This window comes from Abramis brama (genome assembly GCF_963993115.1).
Source record: "Abramis brama genome assembly, chromosome: 5".
In the NCBI taxonomy this organism is placed as follows: Eukaryota; Metazoa; Chordata; class Actinopteri; order Cypriniformes; family Leuciscidae; genus Abramis; species Abramis brama.
In genome coordinates, this window is record NC_139967.1 from 23,353,512 (window position 1) to 23,367,511 (window position 14,000).

At 38.4% G+C, this 14,000-nt stretch overlaps 1 protein-coding gene across 1 annotated transcript in view; it reads left to right on the plus strand.

Annotated features, from left to right (window-relative positions):
* Positions 1 to 264: 264 nt before the first annotated feature.
* eda (ectodysplasin A) overlaps positions 265 to 14,000 on the plus strand; it is a 40,785-nt gene continuing 27,049 nt past the window's right edge. Inside the window, 3 exon segments of the mRNA XM_084115060.1 lie at positions 265 to 425; positions 428 to 448; positions 454 to 777. Of these exon segments, the coding sequence (XP_083971186.1) occupies positions 372 to 425; positions 428 to 448; positions 454 to 777 (399 nt within the window). The 5' untranslated portion in view covers positions 265 to 371.

Consider the following 14,000-nt stretch of genomic DNA (forward strand, 5'->3'; position numbering starts at 1 on the left):
TAGGCGTATACTGGGAGTAGTTTTGTGAAGTTTTGAAAACCCCTGATCTAGAGACACAAACAAACGTAAACTCTCTTGACTTCATCAGTTAGCTTATTTACAGATTGTTCCTTCCAGGAGTTACGAAATGGGAAATGTTGTGTAATCGGCCGCTAACGTGTGACACTATTGTTAGCACCTCAATGGTTTGTGTTCGTCTGCGTCCTCTGATGAATGTCGTAGTTGTAGTGCCTCGCGCTCTTTTTCCGCGGGAGGATTTTCAATGAGTTGACGTCAGGCCGGCAGCCAATCAGCTGCTAGGGGTCGGTCTCTGGAACTGGCCGCAGTAGGTTATCAGCCTGAATCCTCGCAGTCCGAGGTCAGGAAGCCAGATGAGCCCGCAGAGACGCAATTGCTCACCGCGACCAGCCCAAGCCAACAGTCGCTGAGAGAGGACGAGGAAGTTCGGTATGAGAGGCAATGCTGACTGACCTGCACGCAGCCATGGTACCGAAGCGCGAGCCGGCGAAGTTGGAAGAGCGCGAGCGCACGCAGGCGGCGTGTGAGTGCCAAAGCCAATGCAACAACTGCAAAATCTTCCTGAGTTTATTCATCCTCTCGCTCTCTCTGCACCTCGTCACGCTCTTCTGCTACCTGGACCTGCGCTCTGAGCTCAAACGCGAAATATCACAGAAAAACAAAGATGAGGTGCCACCAACGGGGCCAATCCCGCACTATGAAGCCACAGCGCCAGTGCTCCGGTTACCGGACACCGACCACCCAACAATAGACGATCAGGTAAACTGAGTTATCTGTTGTTCTACACAAAGAGCAGGCAGGGAGACAACAAAACTTGCTTCCTGCTCTCGTCACTTTTGCTTCAGCTTCTGTTATTGAGAAGAGAATTTCGTAATGTCTTGCCCCCCAGACTATTGTGTGTGTGTGTGTGTGTGTTTGGAGACCTTTTGTTAGAGTTCACTTCCTTTAGGTCACTCAGTGCTTCTAAATCCTGGTTCTGAAGTGTCGCAGGCAGCACTGTTCATTTTAGAGGTCTCCCTTTATTTGACACACCCAGTTGAGGTCTTTGAGCATCTACTGAGCTGATGGAAAATCAGGTGTAAAAACATCTAGAATGTACAGTGCTTTGGTCTTCTATAGGACCAGGATTGAAAAACAAGTAATTGTGTGTGACAGAAAGTCTCTCATTGAGTGAGTGCTGTAAAATGATATATTTGTCAATTTAAAGTCAGTGTCATGAGCCATATCACTTTTACATTTACACATGTAAAAAAAAATCACTCCACTATAATACAACTTAAAAGCAGCAATTAAGCTTTAAGCAAAATCAAACTAGTGCCTGTAGCTATTAGGTCATTGCATTTTTTTTTTTTTTTTTTTTTTACATAACACTTTGTTACTAATGAAGAAAATCGAGGCGAAAAATCCAAAATTGTGATAATGTAAAAACAAATGTTTAAAACAAAAATGATTTTTACACTGTATTTGTTGTAATCAGTTGTTGTGTACAACTATTATTAGTATTATATTAATATAATATTACTATTATAATATGCACATACCAAATTTGCTAATTGTATATTATTTAATTCATATTACCTTATCACATACAACAAGGACAGACCCCAATCTAAGTTTAGGGGTTTTGCTCAAAGGCACATGAATTGCACTTTGCAGGGGTTCAGTTCCCTGCGAGGGTCTTTAACCCTTTAACCTCTAGGTATGACAACCACCTAGTTTGTGAGCTGAGCTTCAGTCCCTGATTTAGATGAGCATTTGCCTCTTGCCCCACTCACATTGTGCGTCAAAAGCCCGCGAGTGATGCGCTTCTCGTAACTGTGAATCGTTCACCTGCAGGGGACATTTGTTCTGTTCAAACAACATCTGTCCTTTTTACGAGTTCTCTTTATCAGACGCACTTTTACTGTCAGGCGGCACAGGTCGCTGTTTATTTAGCCTTCGCTGCGGTTTGGCCCGGACTCGTGTTTGATTCCTTTGGCAAAAGGCCAGGCTCGTCGCAGCATTTCCTGATGTTCACCCCGCAGGCAGTGCGTTAGTGCTGAATCCAGAGCGCCTGGCTCAGGGATGCGTTTTATTAGACATAACTGGAGGTAGAATTACACACACAGACCAATTCCCGCAGTGAATAAATGAATGAATCTAACGTACGTGTATGGCCTTTCTGAAGTGAATATCAGGGTGCAGAAACATCTCGTCCTTGGTGCACACACACAATACAGTAAAAGTTAGAGTTAAAGGGCTGTAGGAATTGTCTTGTTTGCTTACTGTGATATTTATATAGATGTTGGCATCCTAATTGTCCATTATTGTTTGTAAGCCTGTACATGTTTGCATTCACAATTTTCAGATGTGTATGGAGCAGCCCTACATAGGCGCACACGGCATCAGTGTGGGATGGACACTCATGTTGGAAGTATTGTTACTAGGCAGGCATGGTGTTATTGTGTGCATGTGCGTGCAAATATGCGTCTGTGAGGATTGTGCTGATGCATGTCAGAAGAAGGCGTGTAACCATGACAACTCTGATTGATGGAGGGAGGCGTGAGCGTGGTTAGTCTGTCAGAGTAATGATGACATGCACAGAAACCACAGAGCGAGAGAAAGTGTGTGTGCAACATGACCACTGCTAGTTAATATAGTTTCCTTAGGAAAACAAAATCATTTTTAAATTGGTTTTGGGATGGTTGATGTTGTTTTTATGACAAAATAGTATTACTCAATACCAGTGCAATGGTGTAAAGTTGCATAACGGTACTGTCAATATTGTATATATATATAGGTTGAATTTGAATATTTAATTGTGCATGCACATTTCCCCTATTTTTATGTTTAGTTTACCTTTTTTTGCTTTCTAATGCACACAGTCAATATTTTGTGTTCCAGTGATGGTCATACCTGTTGCAGTGGATCAGACCTGCTTTTCTATTACAGTGTAGATCGGACCTTTCCTTTGTTAGAGTTTATGTGTGTGAGAGAGAGCATGGGAAAATGAAGGGAATATTTTCCCCTTTCTCTCTCAGGCATTATGGCATGTGGCCAGATCGCAGTGTGAGCTCTCTAATGCACACACACACTATTCCTTATTAAGCTTTGTAGGTATGGGATTCCTCCTCGACAGGATATTACATTAACGGATGGAGTCAGCCACACTCTAATTACTCTCCATTCAACTATTTACCGCTGTAACTAATACACAGACAAGTTTCTCACATGCTCTCGGTATGTTAGCCCGAGTCCTTTGTCCTTCGAGTTAGCAGTGAGGAGTTAGCAGTAAGGAATGCGCTTGGTGATCAGCATCTTAGATCTGATATGGCTAACACTATATATCCCAGAGCGCTGCTCTGTCTGACTGATTGCAAAAGTGTGTGTATGTGTGTGCTAATGAGGGATCTAAGAGCGAGTTCACCTCAGCCAAACAGGTGTTAGAGAGCTGTGCTCTGAAGAAACAGAATGTTTGCACGACTTTAATGGCTTTACTTTAAACAGCTGGATCTATTTAAGGAGTCCCAGACAACAGCCAACGCACAGATGTGTGCGTAAGTTTGGGAACCAAAGCTTTAAAATTACACATTAGAGCGGCATGATGATTGGATGGATGGATGAATGTAGATAGATCAAGATCACTGAATCAACCTGACTACAATAGGTCACACCAATGAAAGTCTTTTTTAAGGGTCAGTCAGATCTAAATGAATGGAATTCTATGGTATCAGAGTAGCTCAACTCTTTTCATAACTTTTTCAGTGACAAGCTAATTTTTTTAACAAGTTGCAATGTATCGAAGTCACGTGACATTGCCTTTTTCTGTGATTTTTTTTTTTAAGTCTGGCTTTTTAGCTAAATTAACTGATTAATGCTTGTCTAAAATGTTCATTCTCTTTCTCTCATAAAATATTGAAAAATCTAAATCACTTTAGGCAAACAGTTCATTTTAGATTCTTTTAAATAAACCAGTTCAAAACCTTTTTTTCATTTAAGCACAGCCCTTGTTTAGATTACAGCATGACGACATTAATCACTTTTCTAAAGTAATATTATATTATTTATTAAAATAATTAAAGAAAATATAACAAATGTTCTTTATCTCTTTCTCTCTCTTTTGTAGCAGATACAGTGAGGAAAATAAGTATTTGAACACCCTGCTATTTTGCAAGTTCTCCCACTTAGAAATCATGGAGGGGTCTGAAATTGTCATCGTAGGTGCATGTCCACTGTGAGATTTTTTTAACTATTTATTTGTATGATACAGCTGCAAATAAGTATTTGAACACCTGAGAAAATCAATGTTAATATTTGGTACAGTAGCCTTTGTTTGCAATTACAGAGGTCAAACGTTTCCTGTAGTTTTTCACCAGGTTTGCACACACTGCAGGAGGGATTTTGGCCCACTCCTCCACACAGATCTTCTCTAGATCAGTCAGGTTTCTGGGCTGTCGCTGAGAAACACGGAGTTTGAGCTCCCTCCAAAGATTCTCTATTGGGTTTAGGTCTGGAGACTGGCTAGGCCACGCCAGAACCTTGATATGCTTCTTACAGAGCCACTCCTTGGTTATCCTGGCTGTGTGCTTCGGGTCATTGTCATGTTGGAAGACCCAGCCTCGACCCATCTTCAATGCTCTAACTGAGGGAAGGAGGTTGTTCCCCAAAATCTCACAATGCATGGCCCCGGTCATCCTCTCCTTAATACAGTGCAGTCGCCCTGTCCCATGTGCAGAAAAACACCCCCAAAGCATGATGCTACCACCCCTATGCTTCACAGTAGGGATGGTGTTCTTGGGATGGTACTCATCATTCTTCTTCCTCCAAACACGTTTAGTGGAATTATGACCAAAAAGTTCTATTTTGGTCTCATCTGACCACATGACTTTCTCCCATGACTCCTCTGGATCATCCAAATGGTCATTGGCAAACTTAAGACGGGCCTTGACATGTGCTGGTTTAAGCAGGGGAACCTTCCGTGCCATGCATGATTTCAAACCATGACGTCTTAGTGTATTACCAACAGTAACCTTGGAAACGGTGGTCCCAGCTCTTTTCAGGTCATTGACCAGCTCCTCCCGTGTAGTTCTGGGCTGATTTCTCACCTTTCTTAGGATCATTGAGACCCCACGAGGTGAGATCTTGCATGGAGCCCCAGTCCGAGGGAGATTGACAGTCATGTTTAGCTTCTTCCATTTTCTAATGATTGCTCCAACAGTGGACCTTTTTTCACCAAGCTGCTTGGCAATTTCCCCGTAGCCCTTTCCAGCCTTGTGGAGGTGTACAATTTTGTCTCTAGTATCTTTGGACAGCTCTTTGGTCTTGGCCATGTTAGTAGTTGGATTCTTACTGATTGTATGGGGTGGACAGGTGTCTTTATGCAGCTAACGACCTCAAACAGGTGCATCTAATTTAGGATAATAAATGGAGTGGAGGTGGACATTTTAAAGGCAGACTAACAGGTCTTTGAGGGTCAGAATTCTAGCTGATAGACAGGTGTTCAAATACTTATTTGCAGCTGTATCATACAAATAAATAGTTAAAAAATCATACATTGTGATTTCTGAATTATTTTTTTTAGATTATGTCTCTCACAGTGGACATGCACCTACGATGACAATTTCAGACCCCTCCATGATTTCCAAGTGGGAGAACTTGCAAAATAGCAGGGTGTTCAAATACTTATTTTCCTCACTGTAAATACTGTTCTGAAAATACTATTTTCAGATTAATAAAGGATAAATATTCACTGTAGGGCTGGGCATTGACACAAATTTCATGATTCGATTACGATTTACAAGCTTGCGATTCGATTACGATTCAATATTGATTAATTTGGATATGTATCAGATACAGTACATGGCATGTTTTCTCAAGGAAAAAAATCTCAACTAATGCAGGGAGTCAGTTGGTACTACATTACTATTTTGAAGGTTAAAATTAACTGATTTGTATACAAACGCTTAATTAAGGAAGTTTTTATAATAATAAAATTATAGTTTATTATTTGCTTTAATTTAGCTTATTATTTACAATTCTTAGTAATTACATAATTATGTTTCTATTATTTTTATTTTTATTAAATATAAACATTTAAATGGTGGCTGCCATAAAAATTGCTGGATTTATTCAAACATACATTAAATATTGAAAAAATATATATATATATATATATTGAATATGTAATATGATGCATATATTTAGCAAAATGCTCCACTTCTAGTTGACTAACAAATTTATGGTCACTGAATGGTTTTTCTGAGGTAAATGTAAATGTGACATTGTTTACAAGCTTATTTATTGATGTCTTTACACGGCTGAAACACTGATTGACAATCACATTAAACATGATCCCTTCATATGCGCATCACGTGCTACCTCAGGGCTCCAGACTAACATTTGAGAGCAGTTGTACAGATGGTGGCGCCAGCACATGATTTGGTAGCGCTGGGGGCATTTTTAATCTTAAAGGCAATTTAATCATATTACTATTGTTTTGCATTAATAAGTGCATTTACTAATAATATAATAATTTTTTAATTTATTGGAAATTTGATAGTAAAGCACTGAGCTTGAATTGAGATGCAGATAAAATTAACTTTTGTTAACAACAGTAACGTGCAAAAAAACTCATTTTAATTGGGAAAATTTAAATGTTCTACTCTTAATAAATGTACCATTGTTCTTCTATAGTATCGTACTGAAATGACAGACAGCTTTAGTGATTATAAAAGGAGTGCTCTTTACTTGCTTTCTGTGTAATGCAGTCGCAATTTGAAGAAAAGTTTTGAAGAAAAGTGTCCTTGTTACATATGTTACGTTCTTACCATAGTAATAACAGTAAATTATGCCCTGCAACTAACCTTCAACCAAATCCTAATCCTTCCCTATCCCTATAGTAAGTACATGTTGTTAATTAATATTACTCAGTACTTAAATGTATAATTACACTGTAACAATGACACCTTAAAATAAAGTGTAATAAAGTTTTTGTTTTTCATGAGACTGACTTTTTCTACTTTTCCATATATTAGGGAGTGGAAATGGCTATTAAGTCAATAAGTGCTCCTCTGCCGCCATCTACTGGTTATAGTGGTAGTTTAATGTATTTTTTAAAAAACTAAAGTGTTTGTTTTCCTACATATTTAAACGTTTGGTTTTACAAATCATCACATTAAAAATAACATTAAAATTCAATAGTATTTAGATAAAATAAGTGAGTCTTCAAGTCCTTTTTAAAATGTCCATGCTTGAGATTACTCAGCCCGATCATGCAATGCTTTGAAGACAAACATTAACACCTTGTATTGTATTCTATATTTTACAGATAGCCAGTGAAGAGATATCAATACAGGTGTTAAATGATGTGTTGGAAGTACCGAAAACGAGTAACCAGAGATTTACTTATGCCTATATCTATATTTAGATATAGAGCATTACAATAATCCAACCCTGTGGAAATAAAAGCATGCAAAACACTCTCCAAATCCTTGTTTGAAAAACTTAACTGCCCTTAACTGAAAAAAATATGTTTTCACAACCCTATTAACTTGATGATCAAATCGGATTTCAGAATCAAAAATTACTCCTAGGTTCTTCACATAACCATACATATTGTTGGCCAATAGTCCATAACTTTCAACCAGGCCTTTCCCATGCTGTTTGTTCCCAAACATAATAAACTCAGTCTTATCCTCATTTAATTGTAAAAAAAAAATATTTGCTAGCTTTTATTTTAATTATTTGCTAGCAAAAGATGTACAGCTATCACATTCCAAAGGAAAATACAGTTGTTAAAGGAGCCGTATGTAAGATTGTGGCCAAAACTGGTACTGCAATCACTTTCAAATTACTGTAGAGCGGTGTATCCCCTTCCCCTCCCCCCTGACTCGAGGTTGCCAGATAGGATGCAGGATCCAGCAGGAACGTTTGTAGCTGCAGCTGCGGTAACTAGAGCTGAGCTGGCAACCCGGATGCCGAAACACTACTGACTTCGTGATTGGTAGATAGGTGGAGGGTGGAGCATCAGGCCAAAACACAACATGACAACATCAACATCAGTTGAGGGCTGCAACTTCACTTTTAAATGACAATATCCTGGCCGGACTACTGTTGTCAGTGATATAAGTATTTGAAATGAACATGATTTCTTAATGTCTAGAGACATATCAGGGCCATTTTATGATTAATTGAAATATATTTCTTACATACAGCTCCTTTAATCATAAATACAGTTGTAAATAAAGGTCGTAAAATGTGACCATTTGGTCGCAGTCTGGAGCCCTGTACCTACTAAACCATGACCTCTGACCCCTCTGGCACTGCCACCTCAAAAACAACTGGAAACACCTCAATGGCTTCTCTGTCAATAAACAAAGCTTTTTAAATTTAAAGTGGGTTTTTTTTTTTGTGATTAATGTGAGCTTAAAATGGTTGTGACTGGAGTCTGAACAGACTGCCCCATTTTCAGCATGACTGTCCCCAAGTAACCCAGCATGTGTTTCTGCTGGCCAGTGTGTTTCTATTTGTATTTGTTTGGGTGTGCAACGTGCATATCAGTCTGTCTATAAGAGCCTGTGTGTGTATGTTTGACGTTGTACGTATAATAACACCCATTATTCTGGTCCTGCTTGGCATTTGTGAGGAATGCTCTGTCTTTCTGTTGTGGTGTGTGTATGTGTGTATGCGTCTGTATCTGTTAATATTGTATTTTGTCTCTGTTGTGGTGATTTAAACTTTTCGCAGCGGTTTGTGTTTCCTGGTGGTTTCCATCCTTGTTGACATCAGTGTGTGTGTGTCTTTACACTGGAATGTAGTTCCCTCTGTTGAATCCTAAACGAGTTTGGTTCGCCCTGGGGTTTACCGACGGAGAGAGTTCCAGACAAACATCATTGTCTGTGACCAGGATATGATCTGTCATTAAGCTTCAAGAGGTCATGTGTGAGTGTGTGTTTATTTTGACAAGTCCTCCTGTTATCACTCCGTTGAAATGACTCCTCCATAAAATCAGTTTAGATGTTGTATGTTAAATTAATTTGAGCACAGCTGGGTGGGTGTATTTGATCATTTGTTGCCTTTAAGGAAACCTCCATCCATTTGGAGAGGTAGAGGACAAAAAGAAGGGAAGATGAGTGAAAGCTTGACTAAACAGGACAATCTATCTCGGTGTATGACTGTGATATGTGAACCTCCCTGTGGTTTGAGATGAGAGCAGAGGCTTGTGTTGTTTTTGGAGTCATTACCAGCATATTCTTGATGGTCCTCTGAGAATCGTATGAAATGTTGTTCTCAATAATGTAATCCATGTGTGATAACATGCTCATAATCTAAACCTGCTCTAATCTGTATGTGTGGACGTGCACATCTGTATGGGGTGTGTTTGAAAATACCCTGATCCAGATGAGGCTGGAGTAAGAGTGATGAAGGTGGCATTCATAATCATAGATATATTCTTTTATTACTACGTTCTTGTGCCCTTAATTCTGATTTCTTGCTCACAATGTTCAGTGTTGTGTCCCCTTGATATGCATATCATTAATGATTAGAGATGCACCAATGTGTCGGCCAATAATCAGTATTGGCCAGTAAAAGCAATTATTTTACTCAGCTTTTAAATTCGTTCTATTTTATCCCAAAATTCAAACAATAAAACACTCTTAAATGTGATGTGATGTGTCAGTTATTGAGGGTCATTTCTTCCATTTAAATACAAGTTATAGCGCATGAACATCAGAAGGTATTTTGAAAGGTACAGTACAACTTACCGAAATGAATCATGTCTCAATCAATGCAGAAACTGCAGAAAGATGTCAATAAAACAGCTTGCGAACAATGTCACTAAACATTGAAAGTTGTTATCCAATGTTCACAGTTCATTAGTTAGAAAAAAAAAAAAAAAAACACTAGAGAAGAGCTCCTTTACTGTAAATTATGTATGTTTGAAAAAAAAAATTGAAAAAAAGTTGTCAGCCACTGGCAGCATTTTTGATAATTTTCACAAAAATGTAATGGCCCCCAGAATATTTTGTTGTATGAATATCTGAACAGGCAATATATCAAAAGAAAAAACAGCCTTTGCTTTTAAAACAACAAAACAAAACATTTTATTCTAGATTCATGCATTCTTTTTTCATCAACACTTGAATGTGGGCAAGTTTCATAAAAAAAGCAACATTTTGAACAAAAAGCTGAGAAAATCGTGTTTTTTTTAAGACTACAATGTGCATAAGCAATGCTTTTTTCACTTGTTTCTGCTCCTTTTTTGCTTGTGTTTGGATCTGGGGATTCTGTAATCTTTCAGAAGATGCATAAGAGCGCCCCCTACTGTATAACTGTGGAAAGCCAGAAAAATTCTGTCAATGGCAGGGAAAGAGTTAAGAAAATCAAACTATCAGTAGGCCTATCAGCAGATATTCTAAATAATTGGCTATCGGTATCTGCAGAGAAATATAGTATCTGTACATCTCTATTAATAATCAGTCAAAGGTGAATTTTATTGATTCAGAGATGCAGTTCTAGTGTCTCAGCTCTGTATTTCTGTACAATCACTCCACTCGTTGTGATCATCCTCACCATTAGGGCAGCACGATTAATTGTATTTTAATCACGATTTCTGCTTCTCTCGATTAATTAAAAATAATCATTGCATTATTGGCCTGCTGTTTATTTGTCCTGAGAACTTTTTTTTGACATTTCATTTATGTGATTCTCAAAATAATTAATATATCATACACTACAGTTAAGTGCGATCTGCTGTGACGTCACAATCAAGTTGAATTGTGGGAGCTGCTTGAAGTGTACATCGGAGTAGACTCACTCCCTCTGTCAAAATTGAGGGGACGAGGGCCTATCCACAAAAACTTCCCTTGCCCACTTGACAAAGTGGAACTCACTTCAAAATGGTGGCAGGGATTCCCCTGAGGGGAATGGCTTAGGGAAGTTCATGAGTGTCAGTCTAAAAGCAAAATGGAACGCTCCCTGCTTGAGGTTGCCAGATGTCAAAAGCTTTAAAACCCCAAACTGAGATTTATTTTCTTAAAAAGATACTGACAAGTGTTTTGCTCTTGCCAATCTGACCACCATACGCACATGCTCTCTCTGGGCTACAAAAAAGTGCTGGTGATCTGCTGTTTGCTACTAAATCTGCGAGCGAACCTTCTCTGTGACAAACTGTAATAAATCTAAACATGATTCTCTAACATATTGTTTGTGGTTGTGGTTTCTGAATAAATGCACTTACGCAACCTCTGTGCTACAATACAAAGTATAAATGTATGTAACATTATTAGGAATTATTGGAATTAATATTACGAATTTCTTACTTTTAGAGAAGTGGGTAAAACTACACAGTATGTTTGCAGTGTTTAGCCAAGATGAAAATAGCTAAAAGAAAAAATGACGATGGTATCTTTTTTTTTTCTTTTTTTTTTTGCAGTCTGTCTGTAGGAATTTTCATTTGTGGAGCAATCTGAATCTGTTCAGCAGTAAATCTGAAATTGCTTAACTTAAAATATCTAATGTGAAGACAAATCACAAAGCACTCTTTTCAAATCATGCATTACTAGAAGTCGTATTGATGGTAAGTAGTGTTCAATTTATTCTAATCAGTACAATTGTAATCAATTTTTTTTTTTTTTATTGATTTTCCATTTAATGAAGCTAACATAGTTGGTTAAATGAAGTCCATGTGCCACCTATGTGACATATTGACAGCACCAGAGTTCCCATTCTCCATCTTCATTAGTTTACTGTCTTTGTTTAGCATTTGTCATTGTATTATTAGACAGAACTGTTATAGTACTAAATTATATATAAATGTTAGATCTTCTGAAGTGTGCATTGTATCCTGTGTAAACCGTGTGTGCATGATCGGTAGATATATATCGATGGTCAACCCCTACACTTTACTTAGGGCCTTAGTAAACTTTCCATTCATATAGTTGGACCACCTCCTGAGATGGTCATTTTGGCATAGCTTAAGGAAATTAGTGTAAATGTAATGGTTAACCTTTTGTTACAAACGCACTGTGTACTTTGCAAGGGGCCTCACTTACATTATCATGAAGTTGTTTTACATATGGTGACATTTGAGTGAGGCTGACGGTAATGATATGAACCTGAATATGGATGGCGTGCCCTTTAAGATTATATCACTGATTTATGATGGCTTAGATGATTGTTCATGTTTTTCTGGCTAGATCCATGCCCTATGTCATATATCTAGCAAGACTCCAGAAATTAATATAAATTGGGTATATAAGGAAGTTTCTCTGCTGTATAAATATGTAGGCCATATGAAATGATTCTGATATTAAAAGAGAGGCTGGTATTAAAGTAAAAGTTAGTTGACAGAAGTATTGTCGTCTTTTGATAAAGGAATCATGACGTTTTTTCGGTGGTTTGGATATGGTTAAATCAAAAACTGATGCACTGACTGTGATTTTATAAACTCATGAAACATGGACACAAAACATTGTCTGCCTCTCCTCTTCATTCTTTTTCTCACCTTCTTTCTTTCTCTCCTTCCCTTCTATCCAAAAGCTGTATGTTCACTTGAGTGCTCGTCAAGCTGTTGAGCAGATGTCTTCTCTCTTTTTCTCTCTCACTCACTTACTAGCCTCTCTATCTCTTGCTCTCTCTGTTTCATGTGGTTTGTGGTTTGTCCCAAATTGGAATTGTTTAAAAGCCACAACACAAAGCCCTTTACACCAGGCAAAGCAGAGGAGGGGGGAACAAAGCCAGCGAGAGGGAGAATAAATCAAGAGAACAGGTGGAGAAGAGTATGTGCCAAATTGCAGACAGGTGCGGCCCAGCCTCGACATAATCACCATACACTCGCTGTCCTCGCACATAAAATACTACTAACCACTTGATCAGCGCCGCACTTTCTGACCGCTTGACAAGCCCGCAATAGCATAATCCAGCCGTTCAAGTCAGGGGTCAGGGCAGCCACTGTCTGATTAGAGGACGAACAAGGAAACTTCTGTTATTTGTTGATTTTTGGGGTTTTCTCTTCCTATGATTGGTTGACATGATGCCTTTTGGCACTTTTCTTTCAAGTTGGATGTCTTGGAAAAAAAAAATATCATATGAAGCTTTAAAGAGTTATCCCCGAGGTCTCCCGTCCCCCACTATGTCTCAAGAGGAAAGAATGTTTCTTTTTTTAAGGTGTTTTAATGAAGCCATTAAAGTCTGGCATTAACAACACTATTGAAACAAATCTATTGAAAGGTGGAGCAGCAACTCCAGCACTGAATAATATGCAGAACACATTCCATGCACATGTGCGTGCGTATGTGCCTGAACGTATGCACACATTTCTCTTGAAAGGCACTAGATCTCATGTTAATTTAATGATTGTTCTAAAAAGCCAGACTGATGATGATGGTGTGAACCTGTGAGTGATCACGATAACCAAAGCGTGTGTGTATGCATGCATGTTGGTGGGTGGTTAGTGCAGAAATCGTCTGGCATGTTTAAAAAGAATCTCCACGAACCAAATGACATCTCCAAAATGATATACTCATCAATAAAAAGTGGGTCTGCTGCTGAGGCAAACTTTTGTATGTGGTAATATCAGTCGTTGTCTCTTTTTAAAGGAATACTTTACCCAGAAATGAACATTCTGTCATTACTTGCATTCAGGTCCTTCCAAACACCTTCTTTTGTGTTCCACTGAAGAAAAAATAGTTGTAGAAATGCTGAGGACTGTCCAGTTGCTCTTTACGATGTCCTATGTTGTATCCCATACATAAAATCTTTTTTTTTTTTACTTGCGCTGGTGCTCTGCATTAAGTAATTCATTATAGGTTTGCTGCCAAATTGGTTAAAAAATTTTCAACTTTCTTAGGCGTGTAATGTTGCTGTTTGAGCATGAAAAACGCACATAAAAGCACAAAGTCCACACCAAAGGGAGTTGTTAATTAATTGTATAATGTTTCTGAACTACCTGAATCATCTTGATTGTATTCTTAAGTTTTCTTCCGGCACTGTACACGTCACAA